This window comes from Moschus berezovskii, chromosome 4 (assembly GCF_049115385.1).
Source record: "Moschus berezovskii isolate FMDL1 chromosome 4, NW_MosBer_1.0, whole genome shotgun sequence".
NCBI classification, from domain to species: domain Eukaryota; kingdom Metazoa; phylum Chordata; class Mammalia; order Artiodactyla; family Moschidae; genus Moschus; species Moschus berezovskii.
In genome coordinates, this window is record NC_142463.1 from 69537976 (window position 1) to 69562212 (window position 24237).

The 24237-nt window shown below is 37.6% G+C and overlaps 1 protein-coding gene across 12 annotated transcripts in view; it reads right to left on the reverse strand.

Annotated features, from left to right (window-relative positions):
• ZNF644 (zinc finger protein 644) overlaps positions 1 to 24237 on the reverse strand; it is a 113508-nt gene that overhangs the window by 61294 nt on the left and 27977 nt on the right. For 11 of the 12 annotated variants that reach the window (XM_088835473.1, XM_088835475.1, XM_088835476.1 and 8 more), the window contains one exon: positions 14558 to 14618. The exons of the other annotated variant lie outside the window; for it this stretch is intronic. In XM_088835473.1, coding sequence (XP_088691599.1) covers positions 14558 to 14601 — 44 coding nt within the window. In that variant the 5' untranslated portion in view covers positions 14602 to 14618. The remainder of the gene's footprint in view (positions 1 to 14557; positions 14619 to 24237) is intronic. 12 annotated transcript variants of the gene reach the window in all.

Genomic DNA, 24237 nt, shown 5'->3' on the forward strand with positions numbered 1-24237 from the left:
TACTTTATCATATGCTTTTGAAGAACTGATCCTTTCAGAGCACTAATGTCTTTCAAATATTCTACTGATTATGGTATAGCCCCCACTGAACCGAGGCAAGAGAATGTGCATCATGCCTTCTGCTATACGTGCTGTGTTTTTAAACAACGAGAAGGTGCGTGAATACTGATAAAGGGATACAGACAAAGCAAGCTAACTATAAGTGAACAATAAAGTCAGCAATCAACCAATTATTTAAATTAAAGCAATTTTTCTTTTTATTAACTTCAATTGTCTTCTCTAGTCATATTGCATGTTTCTGGGTAGACTCTCCCTGGCCATCATTGTGTACACAACAGATAAAAAGCTTACTGAATATTTCTACTAACAATTCTACCGTTTCAACTAAACATGAATAATATAAATCTCCACAACATATACTGTCCTATTATTAGCTTTCAGGTGCCTAAATAGTAAGTATCTCTGGATTGAATTGTATAAATTTGGCATATAGTACAAACATTTACTGTTTCCTTATGACAATGTCATAAATGGTAATAGGTCAAAACTCATTTTTAAAACAAATTTATATCATAAATGATATAAAAGACTACAACTCTTTCCCAGATTAAAGAACTTTGTTCTAAGTCTTTTAATATACCTCTCAGATGACACAGATGCATACCTATCTACCACAGTTAACTGCAAGGTACATATCTGACTTGATGCCTTACATCTTGTTATTACACTCTGAATGGTTAAAAATTCGTTTAAAAAATCCAAGTAATTTCACTTAACTCTTTAATTCAGTTATAAAAGAGAATATTTGGAACTTACTGTTATAGACTAAATTATGCCTCCACCCCACCTTCCTCCATCATATACTGAAGCTTTAAGCCCCAGTGTCTCAGAATTTAGCCACATTTGGAGACAAGACCTTTAAAGAGGTAAGTAAGTTTAAAAGAGGTAATGAGGGTGGCCCCTAATTTAATCTGGTGGTGTCTTTATAAAGAAAGATTAGGACACACAGAAGGACATCAAAAATGTACTGCACACGGGAAAACAAAAAGGAATCCTTAAAAAAATGTTCTTATGTAAACCATAAGGCAAGAAAAGAAAGAAGAACAACAACCTGAGAAAACATATCAAAAATTACTTCACATGTAAATAATCTAAATATATCAGTCAAAACAAAGAAAATGACAGATTAAAAGAACCACAGCCCTACTATATGCAGCTTACAAGAAGCTCATTTCAAATTCAATGACATAAGTAGGCTGAAAATAAAAGAATGGAAAAAGATATGCCATGCAAACATTAATAGCTGGTAAAATAGCATCACAACAAAGAAAATTACCAGTGATCAAGAAAACACTAAATAAAAATAAAAGGGTCAAACCCACCAGGAAAACAATGATCCTAAATGTATATATACCAAACAACAGAACCTTGAAATACACTAAACAAAAGCTGATAGAGAGGAAAGAGACAATCCATAATTGTTGCAGAGACTTTAACACTCTTCTCCCACAACTGATACAACCACTAACCAGAAAATCAGCAAGAATAAAAAAACTCTGAATACAATCAACCAGTAGGATCTAACTGACACACTTAAAACACTACCAAGCAACAGAGGAATACATATTTTATCCAAGTGGCTATGAAATATTTATGAAGATAGACAATATCTTTAGCAATAAAATAAACCTGAACAAATTTAAAAGATTGGTAATTAAACTAGAAACTGATTCTAGAAAAATAAAAGGAAAATCCCTAATAACTGAAAACTAAACGAAATACTTCTAAATAATCCATGGCTCAAAAATTTTCAAAAAATTTTTTTAAAAAGAGAACTTAATGAAAATAGAACTTGCCAAAATATGAGATTAAGCTAAAGCAATGCTGACAGAGATATTTAAATTTATACCATTAACTGCTAAATTTTAGAAGAAAAAGGACAGAAATATAAATCCATAGCAAGCAAAAAGAAGGAAATAATAAATATAACAGCAGAAATAAATGAAACTGAAAACAGAAAAAAAAATCACTGAAACAAAAAGCTAGATATATGAAAAAAATCAATAAAATTAACAAACTTCCAGCAAGAATGATAAAGATTTTTAAAAAACAAAAATGATCAATTTAATAATGAAACAGGAGATAACACCATATACCCTATAGACACTGTAACAATTAATAAGGGTATACCAGCATATTAAAAAGCAAAGACATTACTTTGTCAACAAAGGTCTGTCTAGTCACGGCTATGCTTTTTCCAGTGGTTGTGTATGGATGTGAGGGTTGGACTATAAAGAGGGCTGAGCACAGAAGAATTGGTGCTTTTGAACGGTGGTGTTGGAAAAGACTCTTGAGAGTCCCTTGGACTGCAAGGAGATCCAACCAGTCCATTCTAAAGGAATGGGTGTTCATTGGAAGGACTGACGTTGAAGCTGAAACTCCAATACTTTGGCCACCTCATGCAAAGAGCTGACTCATTTGAAAAGATCCTGATGCTGGGAAAGATTGAAGGCAGGAGGAGAAGGGGACAACAGAGGATGAGACGGATGGATGGCATCACCGATTCAATGGAGATGAGTCTGAGTAAACTCCGGGAGTTGGTGATGGACAGGGAGGCCTGGCGTGCTGTGATTCATGGGGTCGCGGAGAGTTGGACACGACTGAGTGACTGAACTGAACTGAACAACTGAACTGATGAAGAACTTTATAAAACTAACTTTAACAATTTGATGAAGTAAGTCCAATATCTTGAAAAACACAACATACCATAACTCATTCAATATGAAATTAATTTTAAATAGCCCAATAGCTATTAAGGACATTGCATTTAAATTGTAAAACTCCCCAAAAAGAAACCTGGTTTCACTGGAGACTTCCAAACTGGAAAATTATTTTAAATAACATGAGCGTATCAACTGAAAACATGACAGTCATTCATGGTAAGAATTTTCAGCAATGTGGAATAAAGGGAAACTACTTCAATTTGAAAACCAGCATCTAAGAACACCTACAGCTAACATATAGTTAATGGTACAAAGCCTGAAGGCTTTCCTTCTAAAATCTTCTAAACGCAAGAATGTCCAATCTTACCACTCTTACCACTTCTAACCACTGCAAAAAGGCAAGAAAAGGAAACAAAAGCATATACATTGGAAAGGAAAAAAATAAAACTGTCCCTATTTGCACATAACACCTCAATGCCTATACAAAAAATTCCAAGAAGTAGACAAAAAAAACTTGTGCAACTAAGTGAGAATAGTGAGGTCACAGAATACAAGATAAAACACACACAAATCAATTGCAGGGTGCCAGTTAAAATGGAGTGATGGCTAATTTTATGTCTACTTGGCTGGACCATAGTGTCCAAATATGTGGTCAAACATTCAGGAAATTTCAGTGAAGGTTTTATATATGAAATTCACATTTAAATTGCTATACTCTGAACAGATTATCTTCCATAATGTGAGTGGGTCTCATCTAATCAGGTGAAGGCCTGGATAGAATGAAAAACTGACTTCCCTTGAGCACTGGGGAATTCTACAGCATATGGCCTTTAGACTTGAGCTCCAACATCTGCTCTTTCCCAAGTCTTTAGCCTGAAATTCTTCAGATTTGAATTGTAATATTGGCACTTCCCTGGGTGTCCAGCCTGCTAGCCTACCTTATAGACTTTGGACTTCCAGCCTCATTTTCAAATGAGCTAATTTCTTGAAATAAATCTCATACACACACACACACTCTCTCTCTCTCTCTCTACTGGTTCTGTTTCTCTGGAGAACTCTGATGAATACAATAAGGAAATTCAACTCTGACAAATACAGTAAAGAAATTCAAGGGTCTGTCCTTTCAAAGAAAGATCAGAAGGAAAATAAAATAAAAAACCCAAACTGTCAGAAACAACTTTTTCCAAACTCTGGAAAACAGTAAATGGATTGAAGCAACAAAGTGAATGCTGAATCAAAAAAAACCAATTTTAAAACGGTAGGAGATGGAGAAGGAAATGGCAACCCACTCCAGTATTCTTGCCTGGAAAATCCCATGGACAGAGGAGCCTGGTGGGTTACAGTCCATGGGGTCGCAGAGTCAGACACAACTGAGCTCACAAGCACAGATGGAGCATATCTGATACTGTAAGTTAGCTCTATGAACTTGCAGTATATCCTCTTCTAGCTCAGAGACATATCCAGAATTCTATTACATAAAAAAACAATGCTCCCAAATATCTGTCTTTATGATGACAAAGACAAAATAATGGCTCCTCAAACTCATGATATTTATTTCTTGTGAGTCAGTTTCAACTGATCAATTGATTTTTAAATTAGGATTTTAGTTTAAAATTAAAATCAATTATAAATTTAAAATTCAGAATAAAAATGACTAAAAACTTAAAAAAAAAATGGTAGGAGAGCTTTGTGACATTTAAACTTAGCTTAGCTCCAACCTCCTGCATAGCAAAAGTCAAAAAGACATTACTCAGCATTACTGTTTTAAGGACATGGTTCTCCAAAGAACAGAGCAGACTTTGTTCCAAAAGAGTATGTGTATTTGCTTTGGCCAGTCTAAGGGTTGGACAAAAGACTTAAGAAATGCCCATCTTTGTTTCATCTAACTCAAAAATGCCTCAAAACATAAAAGCAGCAAATCAGAGGATGTTAGAAAGATTGGGAGGAAAAGCTGAAAAGAAATACACTGGTGAAGAGGGCTGTGAAAAGTCTATGTATAAAATTGGGAATCCAGAAATTCATGCCAATGCCTAGAGCAGAATGCTAGTTCAGAAAAGACCTGAAAAAACCCTAAGCTTCCACCTCTTGCTAATCTTCAAGCTCAATGGGAGCAGGAAGTGAAGGCTAATGCAGAGTTATAAGTAACCTGGCTAAGAATTGGAGAAGTACCTAAAAATAGTCAATCTGCAATGACTGGAAAAAGTTTTATCTTCTTACATTTTTTTTCTCTATTTTATTTTTTTCCCTTTTCTTGGTTCCAGGCGTTTTAAGGAAATTTTTTGTTGGGCCAGCAGGTGATCGGAAACTAAAGGAACAGAGACTTCAGAGACACATGACAAAAATACAGTTAAAAATTTAGAGAAACAATATAAACCAAATTAAATAACAAGAAGCCATGAAAGAAAGGAACCTGATTTCTAGAGCTACCACATTATATTATTTCAAAAGTTCAACATAAGGCATGTTAAAGAAACAAGAAAGAATGTCCCATTCAGAGGGAAAAAAATCAATAGAAATTGTTTATGAAGGAACTTATTGGACAAAGTTTTTAAACTGGCAGTTGTAACATGCTAAAAAAGATAAAAGAAATCATGGTGAAAGAACTAAAGGAAACCAGGAGAACAGTGTGTCAATATAGAGAATATCAATAAAGAGAAATAAACAAAATACTTATAAAAAGGAACTAAACAGGAAGTGCACTCAGCAGTCCAGTGGATCTGTCTCGTTTCAACAGTGCTTGGACAGAACAAACCCAGGGACGCTCCTGTATTCCAGCCTCTGACCATCCTCCAATGGCCTTTTTTCCATGTGTAACCTTCAGATGGACATGAGTTTGGGTGAACTCCGGGAGTTGGTGATGGACAGGGAGGTCTGGCGTGCTGTGATTCATGGGGTCACAAAGAGTCGGACACGACTGAGCAACTGAACTGAACTGAACCTTCAGAAGCTGTCCATGATCACCATGACCAGCCACCATTTTTGAGCTTAACTCCTTATTACCAATCAACCATGAGTTCCCAGATTTGTCAGAATTATTTCACTGAGGTGAAGTCTGCCTTCAACTGCCTGGTCAACATGCATCTGTGAGCCTCCTACAATTCTCTCTCTCTGGGCTTCTATTTCGACTGTGAGGATATGGCTCTGAAGGGTGTGGGCCACATTTTTCCACAAATTGGCCAAGGAGAAGCGGGAGTGCATGGAGCACCTCTTGAAAAGGTAAAACAGCATGGCAGTTGCGCCTCTGGACTTATAGAAGCCATCTCAAGACAGGTGGGGTAAAACCCAGGACGCTATTGAAGCCGCCCTTCTCATAGAAAAGAACATGAACTAGGCCCTTTTGCATCTGTGTGGCCTGGGTTCTGCCTATGCAAACCCCCTCATCTAGATGAGGAGGTGAAACTCATCAAGAAGATGGGTGACCCCTTGACCAACCACTGCAGGCTGACTGGTCCCCAGGCTGGGTTGGGTGAGTATCTCCGAAAGGCTCACCCTCAAGCATGCCTCTAAAGCCCAGTGGCCTCTGAGGAGCTTCCCTCATATCAGGGCTGCCTGAAGGCCCTCTTTGCAGCCATTAGGCAACATTTTAACACCCTGGAGCCCTCTCAAGCCTTGGACCAAATGGAAACAATAAAGGTTTTTGCAGCCAAAAAAAAAAAAAGGAACTAAACCAAAATTCTAGGGCTGAACAATAATTAAATTGAAAAATTCACTAGTGGGCTTTCAAAAGTAGATTTGAGCAACCAGAAGAGACATTCAGTGAATGTGAAAGTAGGTCAACTAAATTATGCAGTCTGAGAAGTAGAAAAAAGAATAAAGAGTAATGAACTGCAGTTAAGAGACCCGTGGACACTACCAAGTGTACCAACACATTTATAATGAGAGACAAAGAAGTAGATGAGACAAGAGGCAGAAAGAATATTTCAAAAATTAATGGCCATAAACATATAAAACCTGAGAAGCAATGAATTTAATCAAACAAAATCCAAACAGGATAAATACAGAGATCAAGACAAAGTCATATTTATATACAAGAGGTCTATATTAAGATTAGAAGGTAATTCCTCATCAGAAACTATGGAGGCCAGAAAGCAATGACATGATATTTACAAAGTGCTGAAAGAAAATACTTGTCAATCAAGAATTCTATCCCCAGCAAAATTATACTTCAAAATTGAAAGAGGAGGTAAGACAGTTCAAGATTAAAAGCTGAGAAAGTTCATCACTGTTAGATCTACCGTATGAGATATGTTAAAGGGAGTATTCCTTAATGTATGGACTGTTACATACAAACACTAACTGATTATTCAACAAACATTTATTGAGTTCCTCTGTGCGAAGAGCTGCTCCAGACGGTGAGTATACAATGGTGAACGAAGGAGGCAAAGTCCTACTGTGACATATACCTTTTTTCTTAACAACTTGCTGAATCACAATTAACCTAAAGACTTCATGACCATTTTAACCTAAACTGTTACACAGGCAGGAAAATACCTACTTACATAATCAAATATCAGAATTAGCATTTATGTATTAGACACTATTAATGGACACCCAAGATTCAACATGTTTAATATATCCTCAGGCTGTTCAAGTATCTTTGGTAAGACTATTGCAATCAACAGTATGATTAATTGTTCATTAACGATATTAAATCTTGTTTAATTAAGAATAAGCACAGACCAGAATCTCTAATAAAAATAGCAGCTCATAAATGTATACAGAGCAAGTCATTTTCAAAAAATTTTAGGTCAACTGAATTATTTCACATACAAAGATGCTTTGCAGAGCTATCTTACAAAGAGATACCAAAATAAAAAATTAATTCTTGAGAAATTATGAAGATTTAATGCTGATGAGTCTCACATCTCTTCAAGTTACAGGCCACTTGTAACTAACTGCCACATGACATTTCCACTCAAATGTCTTGAGCTACTTAATGCTCTTCAAGTTAAATATAGCTAAAATTTCACTCTTGTTCTCTATAAACCTGCTTCTTCTCCACAGTTCCTATCTGTGAATATTGTACTACTGCCAGGCCAGAAACATGGATACTATCCTCAACTCTTTCCATACTCTCCTACCACCAAAATTTCATTACAACTAACACCAAAGTTGACCTATTTTCTCATCTAAATCTCTCTGAAATTGAATTACAACTTTTCCATTACCACCACCCTAAAGACAGGCCAGCAGCCTCCCCCTACAAACTGGTCATCCTGATTCCAATCTAGTTACTTCACTAATTTGTTCTCCATTTTAATTCTCCACATTTCAAAAACCCATATCTGACCACAGCACTTCCTCATATTTAAACTCCTTGAATAGGAGTCCGCTAATCCAAATTCCTTAAAGTGATTGGTAAGACCCTCGATAAAATAGCTCAGGTAACGCAAATACGAAAAAATGTCCACGATGTATCGGGAAACAGTCAGAAAACACTGCAGAATACATACCAGCCATTTTGAGTATGGGGAGTATGACGCTGAATGAGAGGAGAGTTTAACTTCTTATTTCAAGCATTTCTATACTATCTGCTCACACATAGAAGAAAATGTGGCTTTTATATACAAAATAAAGCTCTGAAAATGTTACTTGGCAATATATCTGGAAAAGGTCTAATGTATATTGTGCAATCTTATTTAGAATGAGAAACAATTTTATTAATTAACAAGTTTTCTTTTTCACAGTACAACAATGGGAAGCACATCCACAGTGCTACTAAAGAAAGGAAGCACAGAAAGGTTAGTTACAGAAACAAAGCTAATATAAGACATTCATAAGGAACTTTAAATCCCTGGATTCAAGAATTATCCAAAATGAAAAAGCTTAGCACTGTCTGACTGTGTTAAATATTGAAGTACAAAATGAAGAGGAAGAGTCTGAACCCAAGGTACACCTGTCAGCTTCTGAGAAGAAAAGCTGGTCTAAAACCTCTAGAGACACATAAATCAAGCAATCTCAAGAGTAAACTTTTATCAATAAGAGAACTAAACATACTTCACATCCAGGATGAAATAAAAGAAACAGCCAAGGTTCTACATTCAATAAGAATCTGTGTCTAAGAAAAATCCTTACAGGTAAGAAGACAGAAGGAACAGCATGAGATGGGGTCAATGCCCAACTCTGTGTTCAAGCTTAATGGCAGAAGCTGCAGAAAGAGAAAGCAAATTGATCCCAGTGGGGGAGAAACTCTCCTTCCTTTGGACTTGCTAGAAGGCAAGAAAGCTTCAGGCATAATAACCCCCCAGGTGACTATGATAGCCAACCCAACTAGCCCAATTTCAAACCTCAATTAAGAAAACTAATGCAAAATGCTTTAAATTTTTTTAAAGTTTTATTTAAGAAAGTAAAATGTTTATATCAATTACCAAATATAACGATAAGACAAAATCTTTAAAAATACTTCTCAGCAAATAACAAGCTTCCTAAGCCACAGGAATCAATAATGTTATTACAATTCCAGACGATGATTCAATTTTTTTCCTCCTCTCCAGTAGTTTTTTACCCTCAGGAACATGAGGAAAAGTTTTATTCACTTCTTAAAGATGTGATCAGGATTTCTAATCTTCTATTTGTATTAGTCTATCTAGCAGAAACTCACAAAGAAAATATTAGTAGCAAACACTCCAATTTCCATAACATGGATTAATGTCTTTATTTGGAAAGAATAATCAAAATCAACAATGACACTCAATATTCCTTAACATCTGGACAAATAACATTATTAGTCATTTTATTCCAACTGGACTGAAAGAAAACTAGGAGGATATTTTACTTCTCTTTCCAAAATGCCTATCTTGGGATTGCCTTCATTGGCTCCTTCTTATAGTCTAACAGCAACTGAAGTGAAACGCCCTCATCCCATTCCAGCCAGTACTCTGAACCCCTATTTCTTAGACAGAGAACTCTACTGGCTGCTCTGTGTGTAACAAATCATTAGGTTCACACAGTATTCTGACACTGTGCTACTAAGATAAATAAGATATAGATGGTTCAGTTCAGTTCAGTTCAGTCACTCAGTCGTGTCCGACTCTTTGCGACCCCATGAATCACAGCACGTCAGGCCTCCCTGTCCATCACCAACTCCCAAAGCTCACTCAAACTCATGCCCATCGAGTCGGTGATGCCATCCAGCCATCTCATCCTCTGTTGTCCCCTTTTCCTCCTGACCCCAATCCCTCCCAGCATCAGGGTCTTTTCCAATGAGTCAACTCTTCACATGAGGTGGCCAAAGTATTGCAGTTTCAGCTTCAGCATCAGGCCTTCCAATGAACACCCAGGACTGATCCCCTTTAGAATAGACTGGCTAGATCTCCCTGCAGTCCAAGGGACTCTCCAGAGTCTTCTCCAACACTACAGTTCAAAAGCATCAATTCTTCGGCGCTCAGCTCTCTTCACAGTCCAACTCTCACATCCATACATGACGACTGGAAAAACCATAGCCTTGACTAGATGGACCTCTGTTGACAAAGTAATGTCTCTGCTTTTTAATATGCTGTCTAGGTTGGTCATAACTTTCCTTCCAAGGAGTGTCTTTTAATTTCATGGCTGCAATCAGCATCTGCAGTGATTTTGGAGCCCAAAAAATAAAGTCTGACAATGTTTCTCCATCTATTTCCCATGAAGTGATGGGACCAGATGCCATGATCTTAGTTTTCTGAATGTTGAGCTTTAAGCCAACTTTTTCACTCTTCTCTTTAACTTTCATCAAGAGGCTCTTTAGTTCTTCTTTACTTTCTTCCATAAGGGTGGTGTCATCTGCATATCTGAGGTTATTGATATTTCTCCCGGCAATCTTGATTCCAGCTTGTGCTTCTTCCAGCCCAGCATTCCTCATGATGTACTCTCTCTGCATAGAAGTTAAATAAGCAGGGTGACAATATACTGGCTTGACATACTCCATTTCCTATTTGGAACCAGTCTGTTGTTCCAAGTCCACTTCTAACTGTTGCTTCCTGACCTGTATATAGATTTCTCAAGAGGCAAGTCAGGTGGTCTGGTATTCCCATCTCTTGAAGAATTTTCCACAGTTTACTGTGATCCACACAGTCAAAGGCTTTGGCATAGTCAATAAAGCAGAAATAGATGTTTTTCTGGAACTCTCTTGCTTTTTCCATGATCCAGCAGATGTTGGCAATTTGATCTCTGGTGCCTCTGCCTTTTCTAAAACCAGCCTGAACATCTGGAAGTTCACAGTTCACATATTCCTGAAGCCAGGCTTGGAGAATTTTGAGCATGACTTTACTAGCATGTAAGATGAGTGCAATTGTGCAGTAGTTTGAGCACTCTTTGGCATTGCCTTTCTTTGGGACTGGAATGAAAACTGACCTTTTCCAGTCCTGTGGCCACTGCTGAGTTTTCCAAATGTGCTGGCATATTGAGTGCAGCACTTTCACAGCATCACCTTTCAGGATTTGAAATAGCTCAACTGGAGTTCCATCACCTCCACTAGCTTTGTTCATAGTGATGCTTTATAAGGCCCACTTGACTTAACATTCCAGGATGTCTGGCTCTAGGTGAGTGATCACACCACCATGATTAACTGGGTTGTGAAGATCTTCTTTGTACAGTTCTTCTGTGTATTCCTGCCTCCTCTTCATATCTTCTGCTTTTGTTAGGTCCATACCATTTCTGTCCTTTATTGAGCCCATCTTTGCATGAAATGTTCCCTTGGTATCTCTAATTTTCTTGAAGCAATCTCTAGTCTTTCCCATTCTATTGTTTTCCTCTATTTCTTTGCATTGATCGTTGAGGAAGGCTTTCTTATCTCTCCTTGCTATTCTTTGGAACGCTGCATTCAGATGCTTATATCTTTTGCTTTCTCCTTTGCTTTTCGCTTCTCTTCTTTTCACAGCTATTTGTAAGGCCTCCTCAGACAGCCATTTTGCTTTTTTGTATTTCTTTTCCATGGGGATGGTCTTGACCCTCAAAGAACTCACAGTCTAGTAAAGAAAACAGACTACTGTGGAATGGACAGGTCTGGCTCAAACAACAAGATGATGCTCGAGATAAACTATTTCAAGAGATAAGCTGACAACCAGGAGAAAATATACTGGCAGTTGGAGAAACAAGAGGGTGGGGGAAGAACGACAACATATACATGGAACTAAAACTAAGAATATAAACATCATGCTTAGTTTATTCAGATAATTCTAGAATAGCTGCAATGAGATAATTATATAACATGTTATGAGTTTACATTTTACTGTGCAGGTGATGGGGGACAAAGAAGGAGACAACCAGTGGAAAGAAAGCAATGTAGAAAGTTGGCAAGTGAGGTCAGAGACATGGAGAATACAAAAAACAAAATTATAGAGAAAACCTAACTTTATGTTAACACAATAGAATATTACTCAGCAATAAAAAATAAACGACTAACACAACAACATGGATGAAACTCAGAAACATTTGTGTTGAATGAAAACAGCCAGATATAGGAGTATATATTATATAATTCTATGTACATAAAGTTCAAAAACAGGCAAAACTAGGTTATACTGACAGAATTTAGAAAGATGCTCACCTTCGGGGGAAGGCTATTGTGTTGGAAAGGAAAGAGCACGAGGAATTTTCTGAGACAATGACAGTGTTCTACATCTTAAATTACACAGTGGTTATACATGTAAAAAACTTATTTAGCTCTACACTTTAAATTTTCCACATTTTACCATACATAATATTCAGAAAACAAAGATCATGGCATCTGGTCCCATCACTTCATGGTAAATAAATGGGAAAACAGTGGAAACAGTGTCAGACTTTATTTTTTTGGGCTCCAAAATCACTGCAGATGCTGATTGCAGCCAGGAAATTAAAAGACGCTTGCTCCTTGGAAGGAAAGTTATGACCAACCTTGATAGTATATTAAAAAGCAGAGACATTACTTTGCCAACAAAGGTCCGTCTAGTCAAGGCTATGGTTTTTCCAGTGGTCATGTATGGATGCGAGAGTTGGACTGTGAAGAGAGCTGAGCGCCGAAGAATTGATGCTTTTGAACTGTGGTGTTGGAGAAGACTCTTGAGAGTCCCTTGGATTGCAAGGAGATCCAACCAGTCCATCCTAAAGGAGATCAATCCTGGGTGTTCATTGGAAGGACTGATGCTAAAGCTGAAACTCCAATACTTTGGCCACCTCATGCGACGAGTTGACTCACTGGAAAAGACTCTGATGCTGGGAAGGATTGGGGGCGGGAGGAGAAGGGGACGACAGAGAATGAGATGGCTGGATGGCATCACCGACTCGATGGACATGAGTTTGAGTGAACTCCGGGAGTTGGTGATGGACAGGGAGGCCTGGCGTGTTGTGATTCATGGGGTCGCAGAGAGTCGGACACCACTGAGTGACTGAACTGAACTGAACTGAATGCCTTAACAAAAAAGAAAATGCATATGTAATTGTGCTGGAATAAAATGGTGGTGCAGTGGTAAAGAATCTGCCTGCCTATTCAGGAGACACAGGAGACTTTGATTCAGTGCCTGGGTGAGGAAAATCCTCTGGAGGAGGAAATGGCAACCTACTCCAATATTCTTGCTGGAAAATTCCATGGACAGAGGAGTCTGATGGGCTACAGTCCATGGAAACACAAAGAGTCAACATGACTGAGCACACACAAAACCAGAGTAGGTTAAAACCAGTGTCATCTCATGAGCAATATCTAACTTGTAAGAAATCAGAATAAACACCCTAATAGACACTGTATTCAACTAGCTTCAGAAAGATATATAGGCAAGTGTTCCTTATAATAAATTTTGTGAAATAGTTTCTTAAAAAAAAAAAAGAAACAGTTCATTATTAACCAAAAATAAAAATTTTCTAGACATCAGTATCTACCTTATAAGATGTACTGTAAAGACTAATAAGGCATGAGAAGCAGTTAATATAGTAAGTATTCTCCAAATTACCACTATTATTACAGCATAATACCAATAAAATGGAAACGTCCCTTCAAATTATGACTAAACCACTAATTGAGAATACACTATTTAACTGCACATTACTCAACTACAGCACTTCTCATCCTCGGCTTTTTTTTAAACCACTAGCTCAGCAAGGTTTTGACAGCTGAAACATCTAGTTAGATTCAGAAAGACCCAAGTTAATTTTAATGTAATCAAAGTATTCTTTTTCATCTGTTTATATCCTGAAGCCATGTTCAGTTACCAACAGATTAGTAAATGTATCCTTTTAACACCTCAATTTATATTATTAAAGAAGCAATCTTTCACATATCAGACCAAAAGTACAGGATCACAATTCAATTTTCTAGTCAACAGTCTTAAAAAATTAAAATAAATATGAATGCTAAATCAGAAGTCATTCAGTAGAAATAAAAAAAATATTAAAACAATCATTTATAACTCTGAACATTACATTAATGTAAAAAGTCATAATTTGACAAATTTAAATAACTGTGGAAGTGTTTTGTTAATGGAAATAAGAAAGCAAATTTTACAAAAGCAAAGATGACTCAAGAAGTTTAAGAAGGGAACACTGAAGAAATCTAAGCAAATCTCTTATTGAGCTGTATTCCAAGTAGGTAAACCAAATATCAACCTGATTTTCGAACATGTTTAAGGGTCACTGGAAACTGCATACTTAAGTTAATCACAACATAAAAGGAGGAAAATTAAGAATGTAGTTCTACTATTTGACAGCTGTGATTTTACTTCCATCAAATCAAATGGACCAAGTGCATCAAAAAGCTATTTCTTTGTATTTCAAAATTTTATTTAAAGACTCATTGCTTTTGATTTGGCGATATGCTTTTTAAACATAAACTTCTGTATTATTCCTATTTTGATCTGTAATATTTAACAAAGTCATTTTCTACTTACCTAGATTTTGTCTTATTAACATCTCGCTGCAAGAACAATCTCATTCGAAATTAAAACAAACCTGAAAGAATACATGTAAAGGCAATCATTTAGTTTTTCTGCTCAAGTATGAATATATCTATACTATTTTTTAAATTAAAAACTATAAATTAAATCATTACAGTAACTTTCAAGAAACTATTGCCAGCTACCTTTACTTGAGGAATAATTATCTATTCAAATGAGAAACAAACTTCTTAGTGCTCTTGTTTCCATTAATATTAATAGTATGGCAAATAGCAATAATTAAAATACTTCTGAATAAAACACACACTTCTATGTCAATGCTTATCTAATGTTACATACATGCCAAAAATACACCAGAAAGTTTAAAAAAAAAGATGTCATAAAAGTATATATTAATATTAGCCATAATAATGGCTAACATTGATTAAACATTTACTAAATGCCAGGGAAGATTACTGTAGAGAATAGTGAATATTGATACTCTCTTGCTTCCTCAATTTAACCTTCAATCCAGTATAATGTGACCTTCAGCCTAACACTCCACTGAAAATTTACTTGTCAAAAGTCTACCTACCCCTAATTTTATCACAATCCACAAATTCTAAAAGTTAATATATCCTACTCTGAATTCTACACTTCAGCTTTCTCCCTTCCTGAAAATCAGCTTGTTACTCTTCTGAATTTTTATTTTCAAAAAATAGCACCCCCACAGTTATTACTATTCTCACCAGATTAGTGTAACTGTTGTATTTCTAGACTCACTATCCACTCAATTTATCCTTCCCAAATGCTGTAAGCTAATCATTTTCCAATGGCTACCCTGAAGAATGACATCTATGCCTCAAGTCCTTCACAGTACTCATCAGTGACCTCAGTCTCATCTATCTCTCCAATCTTTACTCTCTTCCTCACTTCATGTTTCTACTAAACCCCTTCAACTCCCAGTAGACCTCCTAAGCTCTCTCAGCCTTTTCACATGGTCAACTACACTTACTTTCTATTTCTCCTTAACCTTGCTAACACCCTTATACTACTTTTTCGATATTTAGTTTAGTCTCCCGGGCAGATCCTTTTTTAATTTTTTCAACTATGTAAAGCTGTGTTTCTCAATTACAACTAGTGATTTCTCAAATAGCAACTAGTGATGGCTCTATATAAACTGTTTACTTGTGGGTTTTCTGAGCTACACTGTGGACACATTGAGCAAAATAATTACTTTATCTCACTTCAGTACTTTCACTGGATAGCACAAAATAAAAGCCTAACAATGTAGTGTAGGCAAAATGAAAGATTAGAAATTTTACATTGTATTCCCACATGTACATAGGATACAGAAAGTAGGAAAGTAAAATTCAGTGTAATGAATTTAATTCACATGTTTAAAGACTAGAGAAAAAATTCCTATCATTTCTGGATGTCAGTAACGTTACTTTATAAAATGACTACATACTGAACTAAACTGAAGTAAATATACAACTGACAAGAATGAGTCCCGTGCAACCTTTTATTGAGTAAATGAATTAATTTCACTGAGGAACAGTACTAAGATTTGGTACTACATGGTTCTGTCTCCACAGAAAACAGTTTGTGGATGATAATGCTAGACTAATTTAAGTGTTACCATTAAGCAGAAAAAACACTGGAGAGGAAGGTGAATATGGTTTTAACATTAATAATTTCTACAGTCTAGAACTGTGGTGCTGGAGGAGACTCTTGAGAGTCCCTTGGACTGCAAAGAGATCAAACCAGGCCATTCTAAAGGAGATCAGTCCTGGGTGTTCACTGGAAGAACTGATGCTAAAGCTGAAACTCCAATACTTTGGCCACCTCATGCAACGAGTTGACTCACTGGAAAAGACTGATGCTGAGAGGGATTGGGGGCGGGAGGAGAAGGGGACGACCAAGAATGAGATGGCTGCATGGCATCACCGACTCAATGGACATGAGTTTGAGTGAACTCCGGGAGTTGGTGATGGACAGGGAGGCCTGGCTTGCTATGATTCATGGGGTCGCAAAGAGTCAGACACGACTGAGCGACTGAACTGAACAGTCTAGAAAATTGGTTCTCAAACTTCAATGTACATAGGAATCATCCAAAAGGCTTATTATGCAAACATGAATAGGCTCTACTCTCAGAGTTCCTGATTTAGCAAGTCTAGGGCTTCCCTGATGGCTCAGAGGTTAAAGCGTCTGCCTCCAATGCGGGAGACCCGGGTTCGATCCCTGGGTCGGGAAGATCCCCTGGAGAAGGAAATGGTAACCCACTCCAGTATTCTTGCCTGGAGAATCCCATGGACGGAGAAGCCTGGTAGGCTACAGTCCACGGGGTCGCAAAGAGTCGGACACGACTGAGCGACTGAACAGAACAGAACAGAACAGAAGATCCAACCAGTCCATTCTAAAGGAGATCAGTCCTGGGTGTTCGTTGGAAGGACTGATGCTAAAGCTGAAACTCCAATACTTTGGCCACCTCATGCGACGAGTTGACTCACTGGAAAAGACTCTGAAGCTGGGAGGGACTGGGGGCAGGAGGAGAAGGGGACGACAGAGAATGAGATGGCTGGATGGCATCACCGACTCGATGGACATGAGTTTGAGTGAACTCCGGGAGTTGGTGATGGACAGGGAAGCCTGGCGTGCTGTGATTCATGGGGTCACAAAGAGTCGGACACGACTGAGCGACTGAACTGAAGATTGTGAAAGTGAAAATCACTCAGTCCTATCCGACCAACTCTTTGTGACCCCATGGACTCTATACAGTCCAAGGAACTCTCCAGACCAGAATACTGGAATGGGTAGCCTTTCCCTTCTCCAGAGACTCTTCCCAACACAGGAATTGAACCCTGCATTGCAGACAGATTCTTTACCAGCTGAGCCACAAGGGAAGTCCAGCTGACCATTTTGGATTTCTGAAGTTCCTAAGGTCACGCTGATGCTCATACTTCTTGGACCACCCACTGAGAACACAGACGTCCAGTTTCTCACATAATGTTTAGAAGAGATGAAAATATTCTGCCACCAGCCTTCACCCATCCAAAACTGTATAGAGACCTATTACAAAGTAAACCATAAATCAAACTGAGAACATCAGAAGTCTACTATGAGATGCTTAGCATGATAGGCTATTAACTGTCCTACGAAAGATATCCACATCCTACTCCCTCAAATCTGTGAAGTTGATCGCCGAAGAATCGATGCTTTTGAACTGTGGTGTTGGAGAAGACTCTTGAGAGTCCCTTATACTGCAAGGAGATCCAACCAGTCTATTCTAAAGGAGATCAATCCTGGATGTTCATTGGAGGGACTGATGCTAAAGCTGAAACTGCAATACTTTGGCCACCTCATGCGACGAGTTGACTCACTGGAAAAGACTCTGATGCTGGGAAAGCTTGGGGCGGGAGGAGAAGGGGACGACCGAGAATGAGATGGCTGGATGGCATCACTGACTCTGTGGACGTGGGTTTGAGTGTGCTCCGGGAGTTGGTGATGGACAGGGAGGCCTGGCGTGCTGTGATTCATGGGGTCGCGGAGAGTCAGACACGACTGAGCGACTGAACTGAACTGAACTGAACTCTCTCAAATCTGTGAAGTTTATTTTATATGTGGCAAGAGGGAAAAAAAGGTCTTTGCAGGTGTGATTTACGTTAAAGATTTTGAGATGGAGAGACTATCCTGGATTATCTACATGGGCCCTAAATGCAATCACTTACAAAGTGGGAGACATGGAAAAATCTGATGACACACAGAAAAGGTGAAGTCAGAGCAGAAAGATTAGAAAACACTGGCCTTGAAGACTGCAGCCATAGCCAGAAATTGGGACAAGGAAAGGAACAGATTCTCCTATACAGAGAACATCACTGATGACACCTTGACTTCTGCCCAGTGATACTGATTTCAGACTTCTGGCTTTCAGAACTGTGACAGAATTAAATTTCTGTTATTTCAAGCAGTCTAGTTTGTGGTAATTTGTGAGAGCAGCATAGAAAATAAACATACTGAAAATGGCAAGTTCTCTGGGAGATAAATCAGAAGCACTACATAAAACTTGTTACAGACTGAACTGTGTCCCTATAAAATTTGTATGTTGAAGTTCTAACTCCCAATATAATTTATCCTTGGAGAAAGGGCCTGTAAGGAGCTAATAAAGGTTAAAAAGGGTCATAAGGATGGGGCCCTAACCCAATATGACTGGTGTTCTTACATTAATTAACAAGAAAGAGATACCAGGGATATAAGCACAGAGGAAACGCCCTATGAAGACATAGTGAGAAGACTGACATCTGCAAGGAGAGAGGCCTGAGGGGAAACCAAACCTAACATTCAAATCTTGGACTTTTAGCCTCTAGACTTGTGAGACAATAAACTTCTGTAGTTTAAGCCACCTAGTCTGTGGTCTTTTATTACAGTAGCCCTAGCCAACTAATACAAAAAGATATGCATGTTTTCACAAAAGCACATACAAATATTACACACAATAACTAATTTTTTGAATTTGTGTGCTAGTCACTCAGTTGTGTCTGACACTTTGCAACCCCATGGACTGTAGCCTACCAGGGTCCTCTGTCCATGGGATTATCCAGGCAAGAATACTGGAGTGGATAGCCATTCCCTTCTCCAAGGGGATCTTCCCAACGCAGGGATTAAACCCAGGTCTCTTACATTGGCAGGCTGATTCTTTGTAACAGTTGAGCAGTTTAATTTCTTTATCTTGCTCTGTTCATAGTTATATTTCAAAGTTTGGGAAAAACACACTTTTAACTGTATTTGTTCCTCAAAGAGACAAACCAGGCCATTATAAACACTATCTTATTTAAAGGGAGTATCTTATAAGGAAGTTTAATAAGAAGTAGGCTTCCCTGGTGGCTCAAATGGTAAAGAATCTGCCTGCAATGCAGGAAACCGGCATATGATCCCTGGGTTGGGAAGATCCCCTAGACAAGGTCATGGCAATCCACTCCAGTATTCTTGCCTGGAGAACTGCATGGACAGGGGAGCCCGGTGGGCTATAGTCCACGAGGTCGCAGAGAGTCAGACAGGGATAAGTGACTAACACTAGACAGAAAGTTCCCTTTAAATCTGTACCTAAAGTATAATATAATTAGGATATTCTTTAGGTGAATACTGGAAGGGGATACAGAAAAAACACTTAAGTAACTGATAGAGCTGGTTTTATCTTATAAAGTACATTTTAAGAGAAAGCTGCAAACTAAAATGTCAAATATGTCCTCCCTAAAACCCACAATCCTACTCTAATCATGAGAAAAGCATCAGACAAATTCTGATAGAGGAAAATCCTATAATATACCTAACCAATATTCCTCTAAACTGTCAAAGTCATCGAAAATACAGTCTTAAAAAGTCTAATGAGAAATGATAACTAAATGTAATGCAGTATCCTGAATGGGATCCTAGAAGAGAAAAATAACATTAGGTAAAAACTAAGAAAATCTAAATACACTATGATCTTTCGTTAATAATGAGGTAACAATATTGGTTCACTAATTTTAACAACTGTACCATATTAAAGTAAATTGTTAATAATACAGAAAACAAAGTGTCCATGGGGGAGGAAGGGTAGAGTGGGAACTCTATACTTTCTATTCAAATTTTCTATAAATCTGAAATTTCCAGTAAGTAATGTCTTCATTTTTCAAGTATTTTCAGTGTGCAGAAAAGGCATGAACTTATTTTAGAAAATTAAACACTGACAAATTAGAAACGGCTTCAGAATGAAACCCCAAATGCAGATAACAGCAAAAATATATGTAAGGTAGGCCACAAAACAAGTCTTACCAAATTTAAGACTGAATTCAAGCCAACTATCTTCTCTCACCACAATGGAATGAAACTAAAAATCACCAGCAAAAGGAAAAGAAGAAGATCCATAAATACAGCAAATGAAACAACTAACTCTTAACCAATGGGTCGAAGAAGAAATCACAAGGGAATTAAAAAATATTCTGAAAACACAACATACCAAAACTAATGGGATACAGTGACAGCAGTACTAAGAGGAAAGTTCATATGCTCACATTAAAAAAAGAAGATCTTAAATCATCAGCTTAACTTTATACTTAAGTGAGAACTAAACCAAAAGTTAGTAAAAGGAAAGAAATAATAATAAAGCAGTGATAAAGAACAGAAATAGCAGGGGGAAAATGAGCTGTTTTTAATCAACAAAACTGACAAATTCTTATTCAGACTAAGACAATAAGAGAGATTATTCAAACAAAATCATAAAATAGGGGACATTATAATGAATGCCAAAGAATTATGAGATTGCTATGAACAATTATATACCAATAAACACACAATCTATGATGACCAAATCATGAAGCACTAAAAAATCTGAACAGATCTATAACTAGGTAAGGAGACTGAAGCAATAATCAAAACCCTCTCAATGAAGAAATGAAGAACCAGATTTCACTGAGTAATTCTACCAACTATTTAAGCAAGAATTCTCCTCAAACTCTTCTAAAAAACTGAACACAAAAGAACATATGCAAACTCATTCTCATTAAGGGTAGTAAGATCAGCATTATGCTAATACCAAAGACAAAAGACACAAGAAAACTACAGATATATATGAGCATTTGCAAAACTCCTCAACAAAACACCAGCAAACTGAATGATATTCACCATGACCAGACTGGATTTACTCCTGGAAGGCAAGGATGGTTCAACAGACAAAAATCAATTGATGAAATGCATTACATTAACAGAAAGAAGGACAGAAACTATGTGACCATCTCAACTGATGGAAAAAAAAACATTTGACAAAACTCAAAATCATTTCATGTAGGAACATGCAATAAACTATTAACAGAAGGAAACCCCTTCAACACATGAGAAAAGTCCACCGTTAATATCATACTCTAGTGAAAGATTGAAAGCTTTTTCTTTGAGAGCAAAAAGAAGGTAAGGATGCCCACACTTGCTACTTCTAATCAACACAGTACTGGAAGTACAAACCAGAGCAATTAGACAGGAAAAAATTAAAATAAAAGGTACACAAATGAAGAGGTCAGTCTTCATTCCAATCCCAAAGAAAGGCAAGGCCAAAGAATGCTCAAACTACCGCACAATTGCACTCATCTCACACGCTAGTAAAGTCATGCTCAAAATTCTCCAAGCCAGGCTTCAGCAGTATGTAAACCGTGAACTCCCAGATGTTCAAGCAGGTTTTAGAAAAGGCAGAGGCACCAGAGATCAAATTGCCAACATCCTCTGGATCATGGAGAAAGCAAGAGTTTCAGAAAAACATCTATTTCTGCTTTATTGACTATGCCAAAGCCTTTGACTGTGTCGATCACAATAAACTGTGGAACATTCTGAAAGAGATGGGAATCCCAGACCACCTGACCTGCCTCTTGAGAAACCTGTATGCAGGTCAGGAAGCAACTGTTAGAACTGGACATGGAACAACAGACTGGTTCCAAATAGGAAAAGGTGTACGTCAAGGTTGTATATTGTCACCTTGCTTATTTAACTTCTATGCAGAGTACATCATGAGGAACGCTGGGCTGGAAGAAGCACAAGCTGGAATCAAGATTGCCGGGAGAAATATCAATAACCTCAGATATGCAGATGACACTACCCTTATGGCAGAAAGTGAAGAGGAACTCAAAAGCCTCTTGATGAAAGTGAAAGAGGAGAGTGAAAAGGTTGGCTTGAAGCTCAACATTCAGAAAACAAAGATCATGGCATCTGGTCCCATCACTTCATGGGAAATAGATGGAAAAACATTGGAAACAGTGTCAGACTTTGTTTTTTTGGGCTCCAAAATCACTGCAGATGCTGATTGAAGCCAGGAAATTAAAAGACGCTTGCTCCTTGGAAGGAAAGTTATGACCAACCTTGATAGTATATTAAAAAGCAGAGACATTACTTTGCCAACCAAGGTCCGTCTAGTCAAGGCTATGGTTTTTCCCGTGGTCATGTATGGATGTGAGAGTTGGACTGTGAAGAAGGCTGACCGCCGAAGAATTGATGCTTTTGAACTGTGGTGTTGGAGAAGACTCTTGAGAGTCCCTTATACTGCAAGGAGATCCAACCAGTCCATTCTAGAGGAGATCAATCCTGGATGTTCATTGGAGGGACTGATGCTAAAGCTGAAACTGTAATACTTTGGCCACCTCATGCGACGAGTTGACTCACTGGAAAAGACTCTGATGCTGGGAAAGGTTGGGGGCGGGAGGAGAAGGGGACGACGGAGAATGAGATGGCTGGATGGCATCACCGACTCTGTGGACATGAGTTTGAGTGAACTCCGGGAGTTGGTGATGGACAGGGAGGCCTGGCGTGCTGTGATTCATGGGGTCGCGGAGAGTCGGACACGACTGAGCGACTGAACTGAACTGAACTGAACACAAATTAGAAACAAGGAAGTAAAGTTACCCATTTGCTGATGATATGATCTTAAACACAGAAAATCCTGAAGAGTCATTAAAAATGTTAAAGCTAGTAAATGGTCTCAGCAATTTTGCAGGATATAAAAACAACACACAAATATCAGTTTTGCTTCTACACATTAAGTCTCACACTTCCTTATTTCAAAACATATTACAAAGCAACAGTAAGCAAGACAGTGTGGGACTGACATAAAGTCAGACATATAAACCAAAGAAAGAGAAGAGTGAGTCCAGAAACAAACCCATGCAACACTACACAACAGGGAAAGGATGTCTCTTCAACAAATAATGGTGGGAAAACTGGATCAAAACATGCAAAAGAATGAAGTTGAATCTTTACCTACACAACATTAAAAAATAAACTTAAAACAGATCAAAGACCTAAACATGACAGCTAAAATCCTGAGAAGAAAAAGGCCAAAAGCTTCATGACACTGACTTTTGGGCACTGATTTCTTGAATATGACACCAAAAGCAAAAATAGACAAGGCAGACTACCTCAAAATTAAAAATTCCTCTTCATCAAAGGAATCAATCAATACAGTGAACAGGCAATCTACAGAATGAGAAAAATTTTTTACAAATCATATTTTTGGTAAGGGGTTAAATATCCAAAATATGTAAGTAACATTTACAACTCAACAACAAAAATACAAAAACAATCCTATTTAAAAACAGGTAAAAGATCTGAATAGACAAATATACAAATGTCCAAAGAATATATGAAAAGATGTTCAACATTGCTAATCATAAGAAAAATGCAAATCAAAACCACAATGAGATTTCTTGTCTCAACAGAATGGCCACTACCAAAAGAACAGAAAATAATAAGTGCTGGAAAGGATACAGAGAATTGGAACTCTTGTGTAATGTAGGGCAGAATGTAAAATGGTACAATTACAGAAAATAGTAAAGCAGTATATCAAAAAATTTAAAACAGAATTAGCATGTGACCCAGTAATCTTAGTTTCGGGTATATACCAAAATAATTCAAAGTACAAAAGGATCTCAAAGAGATATTTATATACTCATGTGTCCTGTAGCATTATTCAAGAGATAGAAGTAAACTCAATGCTCAGCAGCAGATGAATGAATAAAGGAAATGTGGTATTTACATACAATGGAATATTAAGTAGTCTTTAAAAATGAAGAAAATCCTGTTACATGCTACATCATGGATGAACTTGAGGACATTATACTAAGTGAAATAAGCCAACTACAAAATAAATATTGTATGATTTCACTCATACAAGGTACTTA